This window comes from Siphateles boraxobius, unplaced genomic scaffold, assembly GCF_051911475.1.
Source record: "Siphateles boraxobius isolate OS27281-9 unplaced genomic scaffold, OSU_SipBor_1 148, whole genome shotgun sequence".
NCBI lineage: Eukaryota > Metazoa > Chordata > Actinopteri > Cypriniformes > Leuciscidae > Siphateles > Siphateles boraxobius.
This window is the reverse complement of record NW_027508753.1, coordinates 106405-133948: the sequence shown is the minus strand read 5'-3', so window position 1 is coordinate 133948 and position 27544 is coordinate 106405. Positions and strand designations below refer to the sequence as shown.

General features: G+C 36.7%; 2 protein-coding genes across 2 annotated transcripts in view; one reads left to right on the top strand and one right to left on the bottom strand.

Annotated features, from left to right (window-relative positions):
- Positions 1-27544, top strand: part of LOC143738532 (uncharacterized) — a 158364-nt gene that overhangs the window by 117678 nt on the left and 13142 nt on the right. The gene's annotated exons all lie outside the window — the stretch shown is intronic.
- LOC143738530 (uncharacterized) lies at positions 468-26755 on the bottom strand. The gene is made up of 4 exons (XM_077230517.1): positions 26635-26755; positions 23569-23723; positions 12758-14157; positions 468-1378 (listed from the first exon to the last, which is right to left on the bottom strand). Exons 3-4 carry the CDS (start codon positions 13981-13983, stop codon positions 1285-1287), a joined length of 1320 nt encoding a protein of 439 aa, XP_077086632.1. The 5' UTR covers positions 13984-14157; positions 23569-23723; positions 26635-26755; the 3' UTR covers positions 468-1284.

Genomic DNA, 27544 nt, shown 5'->3' with positions numbered 1-27544 from the left:
TGTGGGCTTTAACTAGTGCTCAAGTAGTTACTTTGCGTAATTTGGTCTAATGATTTGCACTAAAAAGCCATTGGGGGATTCTTATTTGAAATCATAAACAACAATGAACAAAGGTAAACAAAGGCCTACCTGATCACCACTAGCAATGCATGATCAGACTGTTATTTGACTAGTATGCCAATCACCCACCAAAACTTCATGTCTTCAGCAAAGTATTTTTTTTATTTAAACATTTGCTTATCTCAGCATACAAAGTCTATCACTATGAACAAAAAGCAAAGAACCTATGTGCGATTTCTTTTTTTTTTTTAATTTAAGTGTTAATTACAAGTTTGTTGCAATTTATAGATTAGAAATATCTTTGTGTATGACATATTAAGAAATGTTTTTCATAGCCCATAATTTAAGAATCTATATCCTCCGTTGCTCCAGTCCTTACAATAAAAAAACACGATTTCCTGCTATAAGAGGATGTCAAAAGTTTATGTAGGCCTTTATTTGTTGTTTGCATAAACCTTGCACCACACAAATGTACTTATTATACTTATTTTATAGTGGCTTACACGAAAGTGAACATACCTCAGTCAATTTATACAGTACAATGGGTTAAATGATAAGATAAAACATATTTCCTGACGACGATAAATTGTTTGATTTAACCAACCATTCGTTTTGTGTTCATTCATTATTTGCCTCTGTCCACTCACCTAAATGCATAGTTATGGTCTCCACATTTTGCTGTGTTTATCATAAGTTAGGTTCCAAAAGTGAATGAGTCAGATCTCTCTCTTAACTGACTTTTAAAAGCCAAAGCATCTCAAGAGAAGAAAAATGTCCCGTTTCAAAGATACATGAAAGTATATATATGCCTTGGGAGAGTACAAGTGGAAGAAAACTAGATGTTCTGATGAAAAACAATAAAAAAAATAATTTCATATTCATGTCTCTCTTAAAAGTGTGATGGCCTTCTTCAGCTCCTGAACTTTGCCTTGAAATGTTTTTTCCAGTGTGAATTTTCTGGTGGTCTTTCAGTTAATCTTCTGTAATAAAGGACTTCCAGCACTGAAACACACATCGCCGTGTCGTGTCTTTTCTGCTGTCATATTACGAATGAATCTTCTGCTTTGTGTGAATCTTCAGGTGTTTCTTCAGGACTGAAGCCCAATGAAACTGTTTCCCGCACTGATCACAGTTAAATCGTCTTTCTTCAGAATGAGAAGCTTATGTGATTTCAGAGTGAAAGCCTGAGCCGCTTCTTCCCAGTGTGAACTCTCATGTGAATCTTCACACTTGATTTACATCTGAAGGGTTTTTTACACTGAGGACAGGAGACAGATTTTTTGGCTTCTTTTTCCTTTCTTGTTCACGTCCATCAGATCTAAAAGAAACATTAAATCATGTGAGATTTCAAATGAGAGACAAATGTGAAATGAAAAGTGAAGCTCAAAGTCAAGCTCACTGATGAGTTCAATAGTCATTTTAATCTGGTCAACAAACTGCTGTGCACGATTATGATCTATTTTAATGCCATGAAGAGGATTTGTGTTATAAGTCACTAGTTTGGTCATGAAACTCTAGATGACACAGGCCTGACGTGTGATCTGTGAGAAATCAACTTGTTTCCTATACGACACAAGCTGATTGGCCTCTAAGCTATGCAAAAATGTGAGAATTTGTTGACAGACGGCCCTTTCACATCAAACGTCAAACAAATATGTGTTGGACTGAAGGAAAAGCTAATTCACGCCTGTTCAACAGAGGGCGATACATGCACTGAACTTTCAGCCGTCGTAAAAATGTCTGCCACGGTATAGAGTTAGCTGCCCTTAAGTTAATAACTAACGATCTTCGCAACTTCAATGCTACGCTAATTTCTATTATCACTCTAAAGCAGCTTTAAAACAATCCATACTGTTAAAAGCGCTATATAAATGAAGCTGACTTGTGACTTTATCCACCATACCTCTGGCAGAATGAGCTCTCATCCCCTCTGGGAGAGTCCCATGCCATTATAACCTAATATAAAGTTTAAGTTTAATATAAAGCTTCCACTTCCCAGTGAAATAGGTTTACCCTAATGAGAATCAGCTCAAGAAAAAACTAACTGATTAAAAGGTGGCGGATGGTAAGCCATTATATTCACATGTTTACAGGCTAGATCTTAATTTAGCTTACTTTAAGCAAAAACACAGGATTAGTTTTGAGAACATAGAGTTCAGAGCCTACAAAGCATGAAGTTCATTACCCGCTTGACAGTTGAAAGAGCCAATAATAAAGCCGCCTTTAGCGAAAGGAGCTTTAAATCAATACTACCTATAGACTTAAAAAGGGCTGAGAACCACAGACAGATCCCACAATCGAACTATTGTGTTTCTTGCCCAACATAGCATTCAGAAATCGCAGCAAAATATGCCTTTAGAAAAGAAAGGGATCTGCCCTGATCAAAAACCTCCTGCAGGAAGCATGACACATCCACAAAGGAACGGAGTTGCTCAAACATTCATTTCCGTTCATAAGCACAGCGCGTTGAAGCTGCTCTAGTTATATGAATTTTTTCAAACACCTTCAGGGGTAAACCTGTAACGCTTCAGTTGAACCTTTCATGGGCGATCCCCAGAGAGCCACTTTGTCCGGGGCTGGATAAAAAAAAAATGTCCCTGTGCACTTGTGAGAGGTCGTCGCAGCACAACAGGAGAGGCCAAGGCTGGTCGCACAGAAGTTGTATTTTTTCGTCAGCCAGGGGCAATAAGTATTACTGAGTGTCCGTACTCTTAACTTTCTTCAGACGATCAGACTCAGCGGAGGAAACGTTGTACACAGTGCATTTAGCCACCCGTGTTCCCGAGTGAAGGCGCACCTTCTCTCACCAGAGAGAAGAATAGGGCAATGAGCGATTTTGTTCAAGGTGAAGAGATCTACGCCAGCTCGGCCGAAACTACCACAACTGGCTCACTACCATTCTCCATACAGAGGATTTCCTCTGGATAGCCCCGCATTCATTATTCCCAAACATACCCTGCCCTTAATGAGTGGAAATTAGTCATGCCCCACACAATCAGTTATGGTGCAAGGAGTTTTGTTTTTGGCGGCCTGTTTTAATTTTAGTTTTAGTCTAGTCTTTGTGTCAAGCTGTCATTTTAGTTTTTATTAGTTTTAGTCACGTTCATACTCTTTTTAGTCTCGTCAAGTTTCAGTCGACTAAAAGTCAGAACATTTTTTATGTCAGAATTATCCAGGACTATTTTAGTCTAGTTTTAGTCAACTAAAACTGATGACATTTAGCCTAATTTTAGTCAATGAAAATTGTATTTTAGTCTCTTTTTAGTAAGGCAGTTAAATTTAACCCAGTCAATATAGTATAAGTACGTAGTTGTACACGAAACAAATTTCCTTTTAGCCAAACCAATTTCAAACAAGATTATCTTGTTATATTATTGTTACCTTATAGACTAGAATACATCCATTCCAGACACGGAAGACACTCTGATTTGAATTTACAACAGGGATTTAAAGTGAAAAAAATTCTTCTGACTGAAATTTTTTCAGGCCAAGTCAAATTCCTTTAACTTTATTTAAATAGTCGAGACCAATAGCGTTTCAAGGGGAGATGTTTTAAACCGCTTTAATATTGCCAGTTCGCGTATTTTAAAAGCTATTTTAATCTATGAAAAACAAAATACTTAGCTTGACAAATAATCAACCATCTACATAACTTTTCAGTGCATGTTTTTATTTATCTTATAAGACCAAACAATGTTTTGTGAAACTCTTAATTAACAGAAAAAAAGTAACAGCACCACCATTTAAGTGCTATTCGTTTTCAGCTGGCAATTTGTTTGTCCAATGAACAGCAATGCCATGTGTGCACAAGTAGGAGGCGTGTGCATTAGATACAGACAATCTTGAAAGTGCACTCTTGTCTTTGACAACTAATAACATTAAAATAACAAGGGTTGTGAGACTGTGAACGACAGGTCATGCTCCGCTATGAAAGAACATATGCGCACTTTTAGATCTCGCACATGGTCGGCCATAGATGCATGAACCTCCGTTGTGGTACTTGTCGAACCAGGCAGGGAGCATGTGTACTGTAGAGCACGAACGTTAGCATTGTGACTAGCTTCTGATTGATGGCGAGCTAGCACTTTTTTGCCATTATTGCCATATTGAAGTCTCCTGTGATATAACTGCAAAGACACGTACCTGGCTGTTTGATTTTTTTAGCCCACAAAATAAAAGGTTTGCCATTCTCCTTCATTTTGCTAAACCAAGCCCATCTCCATTTATGTTTTACACTTTTATTGATCTCCGATCGGAGACTTCCTGCATTATAAGTGTGTCCATGGTAACTGAAATATAGTTCTACCTCAGCGCTCAGCTGTAGCCTGACATGCACTTCTCCAAATCTAAGGTTAATTGAAAGAACCCGGAGCTGGGAGCAGTTTTTCCGTGAGCGGGAATTGAAAACCCGGAGTGGATCAGGAGCGGAGTGATTACAGTATGCGTAGAGTGGAGAGAGGAACGTGCTTTCGCTCCAATCCAGGCTTTATCACATCCCCTCAGCAGGGTGAAAACACCTCGTCTTTCCTTAATTTAAGACCTATTCAAACTAAAATGAAGAAATATATTACACTATTTGAGGAATGAAAGCCTATTTACGGGCTTAAAATTATGAAAAGTGAATTTAAGACATTAAGGACAGACGGGAACCCTGCAATTGATGGATATCCATCATAGACTCACTGCAATTAACGGAAATCCGTCGTAGCGACGGAGAACTTTAATCCCCGTTACAAATTTATTTTACCAACCAAACATGTTAGAAGTAGCCTACACATAAATTTCCCTTTCTCTGTGTCAGACTTAACTTTGTTTGTTGTCATTTATGCTAACTCACCGCAGCGGCATCTTCTAAATCAGGGGTCGGTTTTTTCTTTTTTTTTGGTTAATGCATTTTTTCAAAAGAGCCACAGTAAAAAATAATATTATTATTAAAGATGTGCTTTTTTTCAATACAATTTAAACTGTTTTAAGTTGTCTATGGACCTAATTATTACTGAGTTACCAACTGGTGTGCATAAATCCTCTTTGTGTTTGTGTGTGTGTGTGTGTGTGTGTGTGTGTGTGTGTGTGTGTGTGTGTGTGTGTGTGTGTGTGTGTGTGTGTGTGTGTGTGTGTGTGTGTGTGTGTGTGTGTGTGTGTGTGTGTGTGTGAGAGAGAGAATGCACATGCAGTAGCTACTTAAATCTATTCTACTGTGTTTGTGAATACTCGACTTAGCATTTTTTTATATAGTTCTGTGTTTATTTTGCCGTTTAGGCGCTACTATGCGTGCACACACAGCTTCTTGTCAGTTCAGTTCTCTTTTGCGACTTATCGCACATTCAATATTTCTTTTTTAATATAAAAAGCACATCCTGTTCATGTTCACATGCATCATTTATTCATGTTTTGTTATTAATAACTTTAAACAGAATCGTCAACTGAAATCTGCGCGTATTATCAAAAATACGACACATTTATAGGACATAACTGTCTCTGCGGCAAGAGTGAAAGTACCAGCAGGTGAAATGTTTCGAAATGTCTCTTTGCACAGAAAAGCACCCGTTTCAATAGAGGATATATTAAAGTTTATATAGCCTACTTTTACATTTTCGATGCTGTTCTAAAAATGGTTTTCGCCATTACCTTAAACAAGCTGCAGCTGCTCGAATCCCAGTGCAAGGAGACTAAACGAGACAAAATAACATTATAACATTTCATCTTGTCTCGTTTCGGTCAACGAAAATGAAGAGACATTTTAGCATAGTTTTTATTTTGTAAACCACTTTTTTGTAAACCACTCGTTTTTATTCGTCAACAGTATTGCATTGTACATTTAATTATAGTCATCGTCACATAACCAGCATTTACGTTCACGTTTTTGTTACGTTATAAAGATTCGTTGACGATGATATTTAGTCATAATTTTCGTTGACGAAAGCAACACTAGGTGCAAGACTGTGAAGCTGTGGGGAGCGTGTGCCCCCTGGCGATTTATGTATGCCACCGCCATTGTGTTGTCTGATCTGATCAAAATGTTGGTTCCTTAAGGCTGATTTATACTTCTGCGTCGGACCTACGCCGGAGTGTCTATTCTATAGACTACGCGTTGGTTTTCATTTATACTTCTGCGTCGTTGTCCGCGTTGACGTGCAATTACACATGCAGGGGAGCATGTGAAACCCGAGGGAGGGGTTCTAGCAGGCCAATCACAGCGCTTGCGTCCGCGTAGAATTGACGCATTGTTACATTTTTGGAGAGGTGTGCGTCAGGGTACGCCGAAGGGTACGCGCGCTACGCACAGCCTACGACGTAGCTGCGGCGTGAGTTCGACGCAGAAGTATAAATTGGGCTTTAGGAACTGCAAAGGATTTTTCAATGCCAGAAACACTATTAACAGTTCTAGGAAGTTTGTGTGCGTTCTGAAGCGAGACGGGCCATTTGCCCTCGCATCCCAACCTGTGAGAGACGCATCAGTCATCACCAGCTTTCTTAAATAAACTGCCCTCCAAAGAGTTTCTGACTCGAGAAATGAACAATCTCGCCAGTGACAGAGAGCACACATGCAGAGTGATGGCACCAGCGCTGTAGCTCTCTCTAGCTCGCAATAATCCCAGTGAAATTATAGAAACTGTACAGGCCATCAGCTCCAGAGTACATAAACAGACTGAATGGGACTCTGTTCCCTTTCTGAAAAATAATAATAATAATAATAATAATGAGAATAACTTTATCATTATAATGACTAGCACCCAGGGCCTAAAATTAACACTCGCCAAACTCCATATGCGAGTAAAAATCGGAGTTGGTGAGTATATAAAACCATGTCAGTTGCCAGTAAATTTTTTTTGAAGTGCAATGTTGTGACAACATGAACGATGCTCTGTACAGTTGATGTGTCAGTGCTGGAACACGAGAAAGGGAATTTGTAACTACATGCTGTGTGGAAAGTTGAACATCCAAAGCGTGTGACCTGAAAGCAGCATCCCTAAGACAACTCGCAAAGATGAGCTCTATTTCATGCCTTCCTGCGGTTGAATGGACAAATTCACTCAAAATTATGGCAGAACCGTTTTGGCAAGAGTCCTAGTAAGCATAGTTGGTTATGTCTTAAGTGAACGCAAACACAAGGTCTTAAAGTGGCAGCATCCTAATTATCCTGCTACTGTCTGCTTTTTGTAATGTTAATCAAACAACAAAGGGCATAAACAAAAAAAAAAAATCACTCACTGCGCTTAAACTTTAAAAAGGATTATGCAGTATTATTTATTAGATTAGCCTACTTTGTTCAATTCCGGTACCTGAAAACTATACAACCTGCCCAAAGAACACTATTTATTTAATTTGTATCTTTGTTGTATTGAATTTATTTGTCCTTCTGCATGTAATTTGATTTTATTCTTATTTTAATACTGACTGTTTACTTGTCTTTTAAAATGTAGGCTATTAAATTTATATAAGTTAAGCCGGTAGTTTTAGCTGTGGTATCACATTGGAATAGAGGATTATGCATTTTCTAAAAATGTTGGCGTCATAACTACCTGTTATTGTGTCATGGTAGGGCAGCTCGATTATGGAAAAAATCATAATCACGATTATTTTGGTCAGTATTGAAATCACGATTATGTAACACGATTATTTCAAATGACTTTGGGAACGTGTTGCATTTATTAAAAAAGATACCTTTCAACAATTCTTAAAAAAAATCGAAATTTGAACATTTATTGTACTTTTTGAACTATTAAACAGACCTGCAAACTCACAAGTGGTGAAAAGGTGACGTTTACAAAGTAATTTGTTGTAGTGAGGTCACCAGGGCGTTATCTTTATAAAAGGACAAAAATGTTTAAACCTTACTAAATATATGTGGAAGTATCTTTCATGTCAAATTCATACATGTGATCAAATTCAGTTTTAATGAAAAGGGCGGTAATCAATCAAATTAATTAACTTACACTGCAAAATTACAACTGTAATAAGTAATTTTATGAGATTAATGTTTAAACAAATAATAAAATGAAAATAAAACAAAATCAATGATACCTTTAAACAATAAATCAATAGGTGGTGGCAAGTGATCTTCTTAATAAATGAATCATTGAGTCATTCATTAACACGATTCGTTCAAAATAATGAATCATTCAATAACAAAACGCAGCGCTTAGTGTTGCTTTTCTTTTGTAACTATTTTAGTAAGTTAAATAGAACAAAACCAGTCAATATTGCATCTGAATTGTAAGTGACTACACATTAATTAGGCTACTTGTTTATTAAACTATAAATTAAATGTAACATTTGCAATCGTGATATTATAGAACAGCTCTATATTATAGACCTATATATTATAGTGTGCACACTGAAAAAGGCACGCGCCGAAACGCGTCTGTGCATATAAAATAAAAAGAATATGCATAGTGCGCCCTGTCTCCTATTTTTTGTATGTTAATCATCCAGGCCAGCACTCTTAAAGTTTATAATCATTCTCGTGTTTCGATCGGTCGGGAAAGTAAAACTCTTTCACTTGAAACTTAAAAAAAAAAAATCCACTTTTCCCGGACAAGCAAACAAGAGTTAATATGGAGCCCTGTGTTCATTCTCGATTTTGTTTGTGCTGTAAAGCGGAAGAGATGATCAGGGGCCTCATTTATAAATGTTGCATACGCACAAAAGAAGGCATACGCCACTCTCTACGCAATAATTGGTATTTATAAAAGGCAAACTTAACGGGAAAATGTGCGGTTCTTCACGCAAACTCTGACCCAGGCGTCCGCACAAAAACGGGTGAAATGAGAAATGGCGAAAATGCCATGATGCCTTCACAATGCGTAATGACGTAATGCAACCTATTGCCACTCAAGTGCCTTTTTGGCATTAGTAATGCCCACACTGTGCCCTCCAAACAACATTTTACTCCTCTTTTCCACCTCGCCAACGATAATTTCTACTTCACATTGAGTGAAGTTACGTTTCTTGGTTTTCCTCTCTGTGTTTGCCATGATTTCGCAATCGATGAATATTAACTTGTGGGCGTTTCACAAACTATTTATGGACAACTATGCTGCCCTACAAAGCAAAAAGGCAGTAACTACGCAGAGTGCAGAACTGAGAAAAATTACTTTAAAGTTATCCTGTCATCCAGCCTAAGTAGTTGTAGGTAGATTATTGGACATGTGGCTGTTTTGTTACTTTATATTAGCATATTCCTTGTACATATCAATCCTCATATTTAATTTGATATTTTACCCCAAAAACGTGGCACCATACCAAGGCAGAAAAAAAGGCAGTAACTACAGATTCTCCAAAAGTTATTTTGTCACAACTTGGGCTCTGGGTGTGTTAGATACACTGTATTTGAAACAATTGGAACCATTTGTTTTCCTGAACATGGATATAGCAAACCCAAACTAATTTGACCATTTTAGGTCAATACTTTCCACCCGGAAGCTGTTCTGGTGCTGAAACGGCTGCTTAAAGTCTCACATTGCTAAGCTGTATCAATACCCAAATGGGGACACTTTATTTTGAATAGGACCACATTATTGTGTGTGAGTATTAGGGCTGGGCGATATATCGAAATAAAAAAATATATCGATATATTTTTAAATGTGATATGGAATTAGACCATATCGCATATATCGATATAGTTCAAATTTGCGCTATGATCCTTGCTCCAAGCAAGCTGCTGACTGCTTTTGTAGAAATATATAGTATATTGTGCATTCTATCAGTAGCAGTTCTGGCGCCTCCGTCTCAACAACAGCATTAGTGTACAACGCGACAAATACTCACATCAAATATTAACACAGAGGAACAGGGACACATCAGCTCAGTGAGTTCACAAAAGTTCATTTTTTGCATTTGCTTTAAAGCCTTGCTGGTTAAACATGTCATTCACTCCTGGTGCGCTGTTCTAACATGCACTTTACTGAGCGCGAACACCCACATGCACCCGCACATGCACTAAAAGCCTGTCTAACAAACAGCGCCTGGTTACTGGACTAAATTATCTTTCGAGTCTTATTTTGCTAATACTCTCAAAAACACATAAGTTTACATAAGGAAAGTTGGTTATGTCTAAACTGAAGGCAAACCGAGAAAATTGAGAGAAATCTGCTTGCCAAATGCGTGTATAGACGCGTCGCGTACAGGTCTTAAAGAGACAGTAGCCCTAGTAGTAAACATGCAGCTGCTTGTCCTTAAAGGTATAGTTCGCCCAAAAATAAAAATTCTGTCATTATTTATTCACTGTAATGTTGTTCCAAACCTGTATTAATTTATTTCTTGTGCTGAACACAAAATAAGATATTTTGAAGAATGTTGGTCCCCATTGACTTCCATAGGGAAAATATACTATGGAAATCACTGGGGTACATCAACTGTTTGGTTACCCACATTCTTCCAATTAACTTCAACAGAACAAAGAAACTTATTCAGGTTAAAAACAACTTGAGAGAGTAAATGATGACAAATAAAATTTTTGGGAGAACTATCTATTTAATGTTAATAAAACAACAAAAACACAGAGGAAATCACTCACTGCTCTTGACTGAGAACTTTAATAGTAGCTTTAATACGAATCAATGTATAATTTATACAGTGAAGACTATATTTGGCTTTGACTTTGACTGAACATTTGCTCTCACTTTGCGAAAAAAATATCGGGATATATATCGTATATCGATATTCAGCCAAAATATATCGGGATATGACTTTTGGTCCATATCGCCCAGCCCTAGTGAGTATTAGATTAATGTGTGTCTGGGGGTGTTTTTGTATCTGTAATGTAGTATCTGCTATACCTACAAATCAGATTAATGTTAAAGCACTGCAAAACAACTTTTCTTTGGAGCAATAATAGGCAAGTTAAACTCCAATTCAACAGAGCAAAACAATATCATTTTGCCTAAGTGTTTCTAAGGCTTTTCAAACTCTTCTGATGATAACTAAGATAAACAAGTTGATGATTTTATATGGTGCAGTATCTGTTTCAGTAGGTTTATAAACACAAATTACTGAATGAAATACATGGGACAGATATATCAAATTAGTAAACATACATTTAATAATAGATTGTAGATATATATATATATATATATATATATATATATATATATAGCCTATATATATATATATATATATATATATATATATTAGTGGTGGGTCGTTAGTGGTCCGTGGGCCGTAAGTGGTCCGGCCAAAGGTTATCTTTTGGTGCTGTTTATGTTTGTCTGTTCGTTAGTAAGATAACTCGAAAAGTACTGTATGGATTTGGATGGCATTTTCGGACAACATGGGTATTAGGACAAGGAACAGATTACTACATTTTGGTGGTGATCCGGAACACGGGACATTTGGAATTGCCTAGCTTGACAGAGGTTACTGCTCTCCGAGTGCTTTTCTAGTTATTGAATATTTTTTCACCGCTGGTTGGATTATAACTTTGTGACATGAACAACAAAATGATGACATGGCACCGGCGATGATGTGAAGATACGGAGGATAAAGTTACAGCTAGGAGCAGGGAGGATCAGGGGCAGGTAAGCAAAGCTATTTAAAACATTGCATAGGTCAATTAGCATAATGCTATCTGAATGGACCTCTGAGAGGAAGTCCCGCCCTGGCGGCTGACAGGTGTTTATATTGTGATAGCCTAGCCTCTAAATGTTTAATCTGTCACTGTTGTCTGGGTATTTTCTTTTCAACGCCAGTTCGACCATCTTCTTTCCCCGGCTTTGTGCCATCTCAAACTAAATTTGTGTGAAGTTGGAAGGGTGAAATCGCAAATGTTAAAAACGTCCTGTGAGGATGCCGCGAAATCAGCTGTGTGTGTTCACCATGGCAACAGTAACTACACTGCGCAGCAACACGGTTATTTTTGTTTAGGTAAACCATAAGAATACAGTAATGGATGTTACTGTACTCTTGCTTTGTTTCACTAGGGCTTTTTGCAGTTACTGTACAAACGACTAGCATTTTTCTCCAAAACAACACACATTTGAGATAAGATGTTTTGTCACATAAAGGATGACTTGAATGTCATGAAAATGATAATAACTCATTTCAGCCTTTTTGCTTTGTAGGGCAGAATGGGCGTGACATGAAGCCACAAAATCTGCGCTACATTTAGAATTGATTGTGATTTATTAAGGGAAAACTGCATAGGATGTGCGTGCGAACGGTTTTATAAATCAGAATATTTCTGTGCGTACGCACGTCCAATGTTTCATCCGTACGCCACTTCTGACGCAAATCCTACGCAAAGTTTTATAAATGAGGCCCCAGGTCACGTGCGCTTGCGCTCCCGTTAGCTTGAACTGAGGAACTACAGTGATCGGGCAGAAAAAGATTGTGATTCAAACTACTTTGTTGTTTCAGCCCTGTAGGAGCCTGTGGATTTTTTTGTTTAAATGTTATACGTGTATTAATTTATATGCATTTATTTAAGTTTCTGTTTTCCTCTAATTATGTAATGAGGTGGTCTGAACCTATGATGTCAGTGTGTTTTAGACAGTAGTCAGGTGAGGGTCTGGCCAATTGGGGAAAGGAACACCGTTTTGAGACAGTGGAGGTGATTAGATCAGTCTCTGATTTCCTTTACTTATTTTCCAAATTTACGATTGTTTTCTAAATAAATAAAGTTTATGGAACACGCATCAACTGTATTTCATAGACGGAAAGATGGGCACCAAACTGCAAATAAAGACAAACTACTTACCGTGATTTCAGACTGCTGTGATGTGGTTTCTCCACTGCATGGATCCTCATGTGTATCTTTAGGTGACTTTTAAAAGAGAAACTCTTTCCGCACTGATCACACGTGTGCAGCTTCTCTCTGCTGTGGGTCCTTTCATGTTTTTTCAGATCTGATGACCGACTGAATCTCTTGTCGCAGTGTGAACATTTGTAAGGTTTTTCTCCAGTGTGGATCTTCATGTGTAGCTCCAGGTATCGTTTAATAGCGAAACTGGTTCCACACTGATCACACGTGTGCGGCTTCTCTCCAGTGTGGATCCTTTCATGTGTTTTCAGAGATGATGGCTGACTGAATCTCTTGTCACAGTGTGAACACTTGTAAGGTTTTTCTCCAGTGTGAATTCTCTCATGTGTTTTCAGATTTGCTGTCTGACTGAATCTCTTGTTACAGTGTGAACACATGTAAGGTTTTTCTAGCGTGTGGATCCTCATGTGTAGCTTTAGTTGAGCTTTAATAGCGAAACTCTTTCCACACTGATCACATGTGTGCGGCTTCTCTCCGCTGTGGATCATTTGATGTTTTTTCAGAGATGATGGCTGACTGAATCTCTTGTCACAGTGTGAACATTTGTAAGGTTTTTCTCCAGTGTGAATTCTCTGATGCAGTTTTAAAAAGCTCACAGAAATAAAAGACTTCCCACACTCAAAGCACACATGATCTCTTATACCAGTGTGAATTTTCTCATGTCTATGTAAATATGGCAGCCATGAAAAACTCTTCCCACATACAGAACATGAATGTGGTTTCTCCTTTGTATGAACTGTCAGGTGTGTCTTCAGGGCTGATGCCCAAAGAAACGTTTTCCCGCACTGATCACATGTGTACGGCTTCTCTCCGGTGTGGGTATTCCTGTGCCCTTTAAGTTGTGCCAATTGTGTGAAACTCTTCCCGCAGTGATCACATGTGAACGGTCTTTCTCCAGTGTGGATCCTCATGTGAACTTTAAGACTTTCTCTGTATGGGAAACTCTTCCCACACTGAGTGCATGTGAATGGCTTCTCTCCAGTGTGAACTCTCATGTGATTCTCTAGATGTTGTTTGCTTGAGAATCTCTTTTCACAGCAATTACAAGTGAACAGCTTCTCTCTAGTGTGTTTCTTCATGTGAACAATGAGACCTTCTCTGTATGGAAACCTCTTCCCGCACTGATCACATGTGAACGGCTTCTCTCCAGTATGAACACTCATGTGAAGCTCAAGACTTTTTTGTATGTAAAGCTCTTCCCGCACTGATTGCAGGTTGTAGATGTCTTTTCTGTTTTCTTTAAAGATGTCTTTTTAACCTTTGAGCGACTTAAAGCTTTTTCTCCAGGTTTAACATGTTCCTCTTCCACTTCTCTCAGTTCTTCACTTCCATCAGATCTGAAATGAAAAAAAAAAAAAAATTGGTAAATATTCCGGTTATTGATCATTATAGGCACATATTCCATGTGTCTGTAGTGATAACTACAATTTTATTTGAACAACGACACAATTACCTAATGTAATATTAACATTAAAGAATAGAGAATATTGCCATAATTATTGCACAAACTTTTAGATGGACATTTCATTTGACTAAACTTCTTAATATATTAAAGGCTGGTCACACTAGACTTTTTCTTCCATCGACTTCCATTTATACGCATGTGAATGTAGGACACTTGATTTTGTATCAAGTGAAGACTTGCAGTCAAGTGGAGTAGATTGCATATTTTTAAATATACAGTAGGTACTCAACCAGAATAATACTTTGCTGCCTTTTACCACTAAGAGGTAGACTGGGTAAACCCAGCCGGCGATTTGATTTCGCCCTGCAGTTCAGGCTGGAAACCTGTACATTCTTCTATCCTGCATCATTTACAAATTTGCGGGGATCAATCACAAACTGCCTTATCCACCTGGCTCGCTATTGGCTGGTTTAGTCCAATCCAATTCCTTTTAACCTCTCGACGATGCTCAATGGCTTCTTTAGTTTAGCAAACAAATCGCTCGAGTGGGTGTAAATACCACTCACTTTCATGTTTTTAACACCTGCATTTGTATCAAGTGAAGACTTGTGGCCAAGATTGATGCATCATTTAAATTAAAAGAAGACCAACTCATTGCAATCAAGTGGAGTAGATTGCGTATGTTTACATATATAGATGTATTATTATTTGTTATATGTTGAATTTATCTATAAAAAAAATACGCTGCAGCATGCTCACAGACAAGCGTGAACACAGCTTTAACTAGTTTAAAACTAGTTCAACTTAGGTGAAACTCGAAAAATTAGAATATCGTGCAAAAGTTCAATTATTTAATTCAACTTAAAGGTGAAACTAATATATTATATAGACCCTAACTTTAAAGTTACTTACATAATGTGTCTGATATGAACATGTTTTCTTAATTATAATGGAACGGATTATTATTCCTGCTTCCATAGACAACAGTGTAACAATTTGCCCCTTTATGAGCCTTCAAATGAAGCATTGCTAGGCCTATATTATGTAGACTCATTACATGCAAAGTGAGATATTTCAAGCCTTTTTTGTTATAATTTGGATGATTATGGCTTACAGCTTATGAAAGTATTTTATGGTAGGAAATGAATATTTCTTAGAATTAATAAACAATTTACGCTGAGTTATATTTTTATACTGAGCTACATTACATTATACATAGAATATTTACACAATATTCCAATTTTGAATTTGGGTTTTTTGAAGCTGTAGGCTAAGCCATTATCATCAAAATTAGGGACGTCCCGATCCGATACTCAGAATCGGTATCGGCTCCAAAACTGCAATTTTTGCCGGACCGGGTATCGGTCGGACGAGGCCGATCCAAATCCGATATTTTGCATTTACTATTCTGTGTAATTGTTAAGCCCCACAAAAGCATAAAGCACCATAAGGTTTTCATGCGCTATATTATAAGTGTTCTGAAGCCATTATAAAGTATAATGTAAGATAGAAATTAATTCTTCTTTACGCGCACAGTAACTGAAATTTAAAACTGTTAAAAGAAAAGGCTCAATAAAGTTGAGCTGAGTTATCCACTAATCTAGTTTATAATAGAATTTGTCATAGGTTATGATCATATTTTTTTTATTTTTTATTTGTTGTCTTTCTTTATAATGAAGTTGTCTGTATTAAGTAGATTGTGTTTAACACACAAAAGAGCGATTATCAGTTCAACACACTGAGTTATAGAAATTCTACTTGATTAAAAAAAAAACTGTGTTGGTATCGGATCGGTATCGGTCGATACTCAGAATTTTTGGGATCAGATCGGTTCAGAAAAAATGGTATCAGGACATTCCTAATCAAAATTATAACAAATAAAGACTTGAAATATCTCACTTTGCATGTAATGAGTCTACATAATATAGGCCTAGCAATGCTTCATTTAAAGGCTCGTAAAGGGGCCAATTGCGTCTGTTACACTGTTGTCTATGGAAGCATCTTTATTCATATCAGATACACATTGTGTAAGTAACTTTAAAGTTAGGGTTAGTAACTCTATTCTTCTCCCAGTTCACCGGCCACTTGCTTTCATGCAATTCAAAAGAAGTGAATGAATTCATGTGTTGTAAATAATAGACAGGATAAGAAGTCTTTTCTACGCTCTTCCCCTTTTTGCATCAGTTTAAATGACGAATAAAAGCATGAATTTCATTCATAAATAGGCCATATCTGTGTGTGGGAATAAGCTTTACACTTCAAGCTGTACAACTAATTAAAACTTGAACCCTACCTCAAAGTTTGCCACTCTCTAGTTTCTTTTAAGATATTGTTATTCACACTGTTTTTTGCATTTATTGTTTGTGCACCTGGAACTATTATTTGTCATGAGCTCTATATTTTAAGATATACTAAAAAAATATGATTCAACAACACAAACTCTGTTTTTACTCTGCAAATTTGTTTTCCTTTCAAGGCTATAGCCTACAAGTTATCCTGCTTTTTGCCATGGCTTGCCATACTGCACAGAATAAAGAATATTTTCAACACACGAGATGTTTAAAAATCCTGCATGTAGTTTTTGTGAAGACGAGCGCATACCTTATAAAGGTTTCAGTTCTGTTTAGGCTATTGTAGATCATAATGCTTATGTTTTAAATTTATATAGGCCAAACACATTTAAACATCTATCTATCTATAGGCTATCTGTCTGTCTGTCTGTCTATCTATCTATATATCTATGTCTGTCCGTCTGTCTATCTATCTATCTATCTATCTATCTATCAAATGTAAATGTAAATGTATCTATCTATCTATCTATCTATCTATCTATCTATCTATCTATCTATCTCTAAAAACTTGAATGCAAACATTTATGCACAAATATAGCTTTAATAATAGTTTAAAAAATGCGGTCTGCTATATTTCACAAAGTAAGCCCATTTGTGCGGTAGTTGGCGTTATATGAGAAGGACATTCTGAATATTAGCCTACTGTAAATTAGCTGGTTTAAAAATGCGGATTGATAATTGCACAGTCATCCCGGATGCCTCCCGGTAATACTCATATTGGAATTGTGTAATCACAGATTATGAACAGATGTTTTACACAAGGATATATTCCCATTGGGTTGTTGGGTTTTCATGTTTTATGGGAATTTTAGACATAATAATTTTTATACTGTAGCTACAAACTGTGTTATCCCCTAACTCTAATGTAACAGTTATGGGTAGGTAATCTACGGACATCTAATGTTACGGACATATTATCATGGTAGGCTTCAATTCAGCCTATTATTGATTTTTATTTCCACTTCCCCTTATCCAAAGAGACGGAACTATTCACACTGCATTTATCAATGAGAAATAGGCCTATATCTAGCTAAAATAATCTGTGTAGGCCTATATAGTGGCTCACATTAATGGGGTTGCTGTCAAGTTTTCAGTTTTTTTTACGAATTACGTGACCAGCAACATATTTCTGTTTCAAATACTGAGTGTAGTTAACAGTGAGTGGTGGTTTCAGATAGGGCTGGGCGATATATCGCACGATATTGTTATGCGCATCTCGTCAGTAAAGCCGGTTCCTTGATTAGTAGTAAATCGCCTTCACCTGCTTTCAGATGGAGCGGCATTTACTTCAAAGAGCCGTAGTTAACTGACAAGCTGAGCCATATCGCATCAATATCGCGGACGTATCGCCAGCGATAACTAATGCGATATGGCTCATAGGGCTGAAACGATTCCTCGAATAACTCGAGTTACTCGATTACAAAAATTCCTCGAGGCAAAAACTCTGCCACGAAGCCTCGTTAAATTCCTATGTCAAATGTAATTCACTTTACGCGGATCTATACTATAGGGCGTGATACATTTTGAATTTATTTGGCACGATGGCGGAGAGTAAAGATGTCCATAAACGGCAGAGAATGTCTAAAGTTTGGGATCATTACATACTTAAAAAGGAAGAGAACAAGGTGCAATGTGTCTACTGCGAAGTAGACCTGGCATACCACAATAGCACGACTTCAATGATTCAGAATCTGAACCGAAAACATCCACTTCATGCTCGAACAAAGCGTCACTGAAACATTACCTAATGGTCTATTCACACCGAACGCGAATAGAGTGTCAAATACGCGTCTATCGCGTCTAGTTAGACACTTAAACATTCGCTCGAGTTAAAATTTTTCAAGGTGCGCGGAAGACGTTCACGTCATTCGCGACGTCCGGCGCGAATGATGCGTCTATTCGCGTCTTTGCACTGACTTTGTATGTAATCTACTCGCGCAAATAATTAAAGGTTTCGGTGTGTGAACCCCTTCACTTACACACACACACGCATACACACACACACACATGCACCCTCGTCTCTCTCACGCGCCAGTCAGATCAATTGCGGCAATGCATCACATATGCTTAAACTTTCATGTAGCCACGCAACAATAATTTCAGCATGCATTCACTGTATACACCGCGACGTGATGGAGGAACACATATTGTATTGCAGTCTTTGCGAGACCTTGTTTGTATGTCACGTCTTCCAAATAGTTACAGACAACAACAAAAAATGAAATTCCCCAGCCTGCTTCTCCAAATCCACTCGTACTTTTGGGGAAGACATTTTAATTGGCTACCAAAGTAATTGAGCATAGAACATTGTTGCCACTTATACTAAATGGGTAAAAATTGCAATAAATAGGCCTAGTTTTGGAGCCAAAAGTTGGAGTTGGAATAAGTTTTTTTGTCTGTTTTTTGAGAAATAAAAGCCAAATGCTTGATCATTTTACAGCCACATCATTTTCGTTATGCATTATTTGTTTTAGTTGTTTAAAAACACACAAAAAAGTATCTGATTTCTCGATTAATCGATCAAGTGCTAGATTAATCGATTACAAAAAGAATCGATAGCTGCACCCCTAATGACTCAGCTTGTCAGTTAACTACGGCTCTTTGTACACAGCAAAAACTCCAGTGTTAAATTAACACACCTGGGAGTGTATATGAGGCCACGCTCAAGAGTGTTGAAGTTAATTAGATAATTAAGTGATTAATTGGGTGATGATTGAGCATTATTGAAGACACCTAAAGCAGAATCACTGAAGGAGAAAATCTCAAATTGTAAGCCACCGCTATGGTGATCAGTGTTTGCTTTAGTTGGGCTCTTGAACCTTATATTATTAACTTTAGATTTTGTTTGGCTGATTTATCTGAGTTATAACTGCCAGATGAACAAAGAAAAAAAGTAATCTGATGGTGCTGGTTATATTATGACAATCATCATTTGAACTTTATGTTTTTGATTTATGTTGTTTGTTACAGCATAACTGATTCTGCATAAATATCCAGAATTTTAGCCATAATATAAAGGATTTCTTAAAAGTTGTTTTCTAAAAAAAAAATCTTAATTTTAGGCACACACAGACTTCAAGATTCAGTCTAAGGCTGAAACGATTCCTTGAGTTTAGGGCTGCACGATTAATCGCACGATATTGTTATGCACATCTAATCAGTAAAGCCGGTTCCTTGATTAGTAGTAAATCACCTTCACCTGCTTTCAGATGGAGCGGCATTTACTACAAAGAGCCGTAGTTAACTGACAAGCTGAGCCAAATCGCGTTCATATCGAGGCCATATCGCCAACGATATTTAATGCGATATGGCTCAGCTTGTCAGTTAACTACGGCTCTTTGTACACAGCAAAAACTCCAGTATTAAATTAACACACCTGGGAGTGTATCTGAGTCCACACTCAAGAGTGTTAAAGTTAATGAGATATTTAAGTGATTAATTGAGTGATGATTGAGCATTATTGAAGACACCTAAAGCAGAATCACTGAAGGAGAAAACCGGAATTTCAGGTCACCATTATGGAGATGAGTGTTTGCTTTAGTTGGTCTCTTGACCCTCATGTTACTAACTTTAGATTATATTTTACTGTTGTATCTGAGTTATACCTGCCAGATGAACAAAGAAAAGAAATGATCTAATGGTGTCAGCTACAATATGACATTCATCATTTGAACTGAATGTTTGTGATTTATGCTTTTGATCACAGCATAACTGAGATTCTGCATAAACATCTAGAATTTGGGATATAATATAAAGGATTTCTTAAAAGTTGTAAAAAAAAAAAAAATCCTTCTTTCAGGCACACTCAGATATCAAGATTCAGTCAATGCATCTCAACAATGGTGGCGAGCAGATTATTCAATTAGGAGAAGTAAATTACATAGACAATTCAGATCATAATTTATTCATACCGCAATGCATGATGGGAGCCATTAATGAGTTGTGATTGGTGGCAACGATTATTATTGTCACCACGGTTGAGATTCACAGGCTGATTATTGATGTCTGTGTTTCTAAATAAATGCATTTGAAAATGATTTGATCAGAACAATTTATAATGAATGTTTTGGATTATAAGACAAATACAATTATCATATGCTGTAGAACCACTAAACTGTTGCTATAAAGTTAAGCCAGATCATTTGAATGAGTTTCATTTTTCAGATCAGAGCATGATTATGTCAAATCATAACCAACACTGTCAGATCACACTTGTCTTCATTCATTTGACTGTAATAATTCAAAAACAGCAGACAAACAAAATTTAAACTTAAAGTATAAGGATCAAGAGCCCAACTAAAGCAAACACTGATCGTCATAACGGTGGCTTACAATTTTAGATTTTCTCCTTCAGTGATTCTGCTTCTTATCATCAGGTGTCTTCAATAATGATCACTAAATTAATCACTTAATTATCTCATTAACTTTAACACTCGTGAGTGTTAATTTAACACTCATATCTGCATCATATCCATCTGAAAGCAGGTGAAGGTGATTTACTACTAATCAAGGAACCGGCTTTACTGATTAGATGCGCATAACAATATCGTGCGATTAATCGTGCAGCCCTACTTGAGTTACTCGATTACAAAAATTCCTCGAGGCAAGCCTCGTTCAATTCCTATGACGCGTGCACTACACGCGCGGCGGAGGGATTTGATTGTTTCACACGGACCGTTTATTCACACGGACCTGTTCAGGAAGCATATATTTTGAATTTAGTTGGCGCGATGGCGGAGAATAAATATGTAAATAAATGGCAGAAATTGTCTAAAGTGTGGGATCATTACACACTTAATTCACTTAATACACTTAACTCGCTGAAACAAGGTAACGTAGTCTAAGCCTATTGATTTTCGCTGATTTTAATCCCATACTGTATTTGTAGCGATGTCGTGATGCGGTTTGACTAGATATGAATTTTAGCTTTGATGACATTTTTAAGTAGTAAACGTAACTATCACGTTCAATTGCAAGAGAGTATAGCCTAAAAAAAGAACCCCTTCACACACACACTCACGCACACACACGCCAGTCAGACCAATTGCATCAATGCATCACATATGCTTAAACTTTTATGTAGCCATGCAACAATAATTTCAGCATGCATTCACTGTACACACCGGGACGTGATGGAGGAACAAATATTGTATTGCAGTCTTTGCGAGACCTTGTTTGTATTTCACGTCTGCCAAATAGTTACAGACAACAACAAAAAAATAAAAACCCCAGCCTGTTGGTTTTTAATAAAGATTCGGAGTACTCACTTTTCAGTTAAAACGCGCGGGGAAAAAAGTGCGTCAGCTTTTACTGCGTGTTCAACAACAAGTCACGTAACAGCTCTTCTTCAGCGTTAAACTACCAGAATACACAAATATGCTTAGAGTGGTTATATTATAACATCTTAAAGGAAAATTCACATATGAGATAGCTTTATAACTTGCATACTATATAACTTATAGTATATAACTTATAACAGCTTTAACTGAAATAGACACAAGTTTAATATAACTATTCTGTTAATAAAACACACAAAAAAATATCCTATTACTCGATTAATCAATCGATTAAGTGCTAAATTAATCTATTACAAAAAGAATCGATAGCTGCAGCCCTAATTCAGTCTATGCATCTCAACAATGGTGACGAGCAGAATATTCAATTAGGAAAAGTAAATTACATAGAAAATTCAGATCATAATTTATTCATATTGCAATGCATGATGAGAGCCATTAATGAGTTGTGATTGGTGGCAGCCAGTGCAACATGCTTTATTATTGTCACCATTGTTGAGATTCACAGGCTGATTATTGATGTCTGTGTTTCTAAATAAATTTACTTGAAAGTGTTCTGATCAGAACAATGTTTATTACATATTTTGGATTATAAGAAACATACCTATACTCTTATATGCTCGAAAATCACAAAGTTGTTGCCAATAAGTTAAACTAAACTATATCTATATGATTCATTTTCAGATCACAGCATGATTATGCCAGATCATAACCAACACTATCAGATCACACTTTTCTTTGTTCATTTGACTGTTATAATTAAATAACAGCAGACAAACAAATTTAAAGTGTATGTATAAAGGTTAAGAGCCCAACTAAAACAAACATTGATCGCCATAACGGTGGCTTACAATTTGTGATTTTCTCCTTCAGTGAGTCTGCTTGTTAATATCAGGTGTCTTCAATAATGCACAAACATCACTAAATTAATCACTTAATTATTTCATTAACTGTAACACTCTTGAGTGTTAATTTAACACTGGAGTTTGTGCTGTAGAGTAAATGCCGCTCCATCTGAAAGCAGGTGAAGGCGATTTACTATCAAGGAACCGGCTTTACTGACATTACTGAGATGCGCATAACAATATCGTGTGATATATCGCCCAGCCCTCTTGAGCATAATCTAAAATACATTTTAATGTTCTAGTAACATTCATTGCACTAATGTTATTAGATTTAAACTGACAATGATCCTAAAAAAACTAATTAGAACCTCAATGTTTAGTAGCAGTATCTATCTATTCCAGTATATTTTAACAATGTGAAGTAACACATTTGATTACATTTACGTATTTGGCAGACACTTTTTATCCAAAGCGACTTATCTATTCTTATCGGTTCATAGATATTAGTTAAAGATTAAATAAAACACCAGCATCATCATTTCCCCTCTCAAACTCAGAGGGGAGATCTCAAACTTCGACTTTTGACTTGACATCAAGTAACATTTCTCACTCCAAACATCGAGACAATCACACAAACGAACACAAACTCGCTCAGGTCTGATAAACTCCACATATTCTCCTCATGCTCGCTGCTGCTGCACTAAATGTTTATTTCAGTAGGAAGACGCCAGAAAAGACGCACAAGTATCGCTGTGTCCGATGAAAACAATACATAAATGAGTCTGTCGCTTAATCAAACTGTGTGTTTGATGGTTGTGTAAATATGAGAAATACCGTGAACTGCTCTCCTCACCTCAGAAGAATCTATGAGAAGACTCGACGACGCTGAAACTCTTCTTCTTCTTCTCTCCTTTCCTTCTTTGTTACGTTTAATGGCGGGTGGCAACCAGCATTATGGTGAATTACCGCCACCTACTATGTTGGAGTGTGGGGCAGAGCTTTCCCTCCCTTGAAGAGAAAAAACCCCAAAAAACTAATACTAATAATATTTCCTGCCCCTAAATTCTATTTATCAATCCAGTTTCTCTCAAATACCAGAATAACTTCCCTACTTCAATATCAAAAACATTTCTTAGACTTAATTCTTCCTGTTCAAACTTTCTACTTTCCTCCCTTAAAATTCCCGCACTCGAGATAATTTTTGACAGGGAAGAATTACATGCTCGACTGAATCCTCTATTTGGCAATGTTCACACACTCCTGAAGGGTGTTTATTTATTAAGTGCAAAGTTTTATTAAGCCTAGTATGTCCTACCCTTAGCCTTGTCAAGATGTTCTCTTCTTTATTGTTTCTTCTGGCTATCCTCCCATAAGAAAGTTTTCCATGATAAACTATAGTGCATACCATGGTATACCATAGTAGTACCATGGTACCTTACATATAACCATGGTACATATTATATATTACCTCAGATATTACCATGGTACATTGTATGGTACTGTATATGTTACTATGGTACGTCGTATGGTACCTCAACTTTACCATGGTACATACCCTAGTACCTCAGATATTACCATGGTACCTCACATATAACCATGGTACATTGCACGGTACCTTTGTTTTAGTAATATTTTTTGTTTACAAAACAATAATTATTTCTTGTTTGTGCTCCATCCAATGATTATGGTCCTGAGCCAATAAATACATAATATAAAACAAATCACACTGAGTATTTTGAAATACAAAAACACTGTACCCACACACATACTATAACTGATTGAAGAGGGCTCAAGCAAAATCTAACATGACCCATTGTGTTACTTAACAAGTACTTTTACTTTTGATACTTTAACTATATACTGATACTTTAACTATATATATTCCCAGCAGGCACAGGATATAGACTACAACGTCGGCAAGACGTTGGATTTTGGTTGAAAATGAAAGTCGGGTTGACGTCTAAATCCAATGTTTGTTTTACGTCAGGCTCCAACGTTGGGCAGTCGTTGAATTTTGGTTGGAATAAACCAAACAAAAAGGTGAAATGCATGGCCGTAGACTTATAACCAGCTTCACTCAAAACTAACCAGATTTACTTTTTTTAATTTCCATTTGAATGAAATCAATAGTTGTATTTTAAAGTCACCATGATGGTGGTGAGCGTTTGCTTTAGTTGTGCTCTTGACCCTTAACTCTTTAATATAAAGAGATTTTCTCAGATTTTCTCTGGCTGCTATAATTGTGTGTTTACAAAGCACAATGGTTGTAGCTAAAAAAAGCCATGAGATCAGGTGATGTTGGCTGTTTATTGCTGATGATGATATCATCATGTAATTTCCTGAATCCCTGATCTTTTTCAGTGTCTAATGCATTGATTAAATGGGACTTGTGGTTTTAATATTGCTTTATTCATAATAGAAATCATTTGATTCTACAGCATATCTAGCAGTGTTGTTTATCATAGAATATACTTGGTTTTTAAAAACTATTTAGTGCACAAAAACCTTTAATCTATGGCATTACTTAGACGCACACAGACATCAAGAAACAGCGTATGAATCTCAACAATGGTGACAATCAAACAAAATATCAAGATAATCAGATCAACTCAAAAAATCCTGCATAATTTATTAATGCCGCAGTGCATGATGGGAGATATGGGTGAGTTTTGATTGGTGGTACCCAGCATGCACTGCAGCATGAAGCATTTCATTTATTGTCACCATTGTTGTACACTGATTCTTGATGTCTAAGTAATAATGTTGAAGAAAATGTTTAATGTCAAGTCAAGTCAAGTCATCCTCATTTATATAGCGCTTTTAACAATGTAGATTGTTTCAAAGCAGCTTTACAGAGCTAAAGATATAATTTAAGGTAACAGAGATTGGTTTGGTTTTATAGTGGCTCTTGAAAAATGTTTTTTTCCAGCTAAAGTTAGTTTTGATTGATTCACTTCCGTCTAAATGATAGTTTGTTATTAAATTAGGGGCCGCTAAGACGACACTCTCTAAACAGACTTTAAACGTGAACCTGTGATAGACGCTGATGGCGTTCACGTGCGCATTAAGAATTGATTCTATAGTTATGTGCGTTTGAATATATGAGCGCAGGTTTATAATTCCTTACAAACCATGCCTAAACAAACTACTTGTCTATAAATTTGTATAATGCACTAAATCTTTTTACAATCCTTTATATTATTTGATATAACATTGCTTTCATACTGTAAAATAAAATGGGTTCTGTTTTAAAACAACATTAAAAACACAAGTACAAAGTTATCAAAACTTTCAGGCAATTATATGATGATGACTTCATCATCAATAAACAACCATCATCACCTAATCTAATTTTCTCTAGGCTTTTTTGCCACAATTAATGTGCTTCATAAAAACACAATTATAGCAGCCAGAGAATATTTACACTAAAGAGTCAAGGGCCAAGAGTCCAACTAAAGCAAACACTTAATACAACTATTTATTTCATTAAACCAGAAATGAAATAAAGTGAGTCTGGTTAGTAATAAGTGAAGCTGGTAATGCTGTTTGAGATGTTCACTCTTCCTCTGCTGAGATCTTCACAGATTTAATGCGCTGCCATACATGTCACATTTTTTTTTGCAGTGTTTATTCCAACCAAAATTCAACATCTGTGTGACGTTGAAGCTTGACGTCAAACAAACGTCAACCTGACGTCAACCTGATTTTCATTTTCAACCAAAATATGACGTCTGACTGACGTTGGATTAGTTGGAGTCCAACGTCTGCCTGACGTCACATTGACGTACTGTGCCTGATGGGAAAGCTTGTGAAGTCTTGCTTGTGCACGTCACCGCTTCCTGATCTAAACTCTCTGCCATACACCCCAAGAAAACAACAAATGGTATGATGTAATACAGCAAAAAGTTATAATCCTAACCTTTATCTCCATACCGAAATCCCAGATGACCAGATAGTGACTTATCCTTTACAAATTTTCTAAATACTCGTGTCTGGGACGCCGTGAGCACAAAGACTGTAGTGTGCCTCGCAAGTGCTGTGATGGCTAATTTTAACATAAGTTGTGTAAGCCGTTTTTTTTCTAACATAAAGGAAATGAAACTAGTTGACTGGTTTTCTTGTGAAAGATATTTAAGGCTCAGCTGGAACAATCTGCAGCTTTTCTTTGTTTCCACAGCTGCAGAAAACTGAGTATATGTAAGGAGTAGTTTTATCTGATCAACAGTTAGTCCTCACACATCCACTGAGGGAGATGTGTGACCGTAACTGTCTGAGAGTGACTTCCTTTCTGACTGCAAAACACTCTCTGTGTGTCAGAACGACCTTCTTGCAAGAATAAAAACATATAAAGACACTGTTTCTCCATTGAAGTTATAATTTTAATACAAAATTAAATGTGTAATATCAATAAATAGCGCCAATAAACATCTGTTGAGATATTGTTCTGAAGTGAAACTAGTAAAGGCGTTTTACCCGTAAACAGACTTCCTTACGGCAACACTTAATGGATTAGTTTACAGATCAACAGGAAGTGACAGATCCAACATGGACAAGAGGCTTGACCATCATCCGTAAATGGTGATAATGATATCAAAAATATTAAATGTGAATTATTAAAAAGTAGATTGATGCTAGATGAGTTATAACTGTTTAGTAAAGTTCTGTTCATTGACATTTAGCAATCTAGCAAACACACACAAATTGATCCAATACCACATTTATTCAGATGTCAAAGGCTCACTGTCCAAACATCTTTAAATAAATAAACAGAGGAAAAGCTGATACAATTAAATAATTAATTTAATGTACAATTACCAAGGCACATCAGT

Coding starts and splice junctions, on each gene's coding strand:
- LOC143738530 (XM_077230517.1), bottom strand. CDS start 13,983: ATGAGTGTTCATACTGGAGAGAAGCCGTTCACATGTGATCAGTGCGGG. Junction 1,379..12,757: donor CACAGCAGTCTGAAATCACG/GTAAGTAGTTTG, acceptor TGTTTCTTTTAG/ATCTGATGGACGTGAACAAG.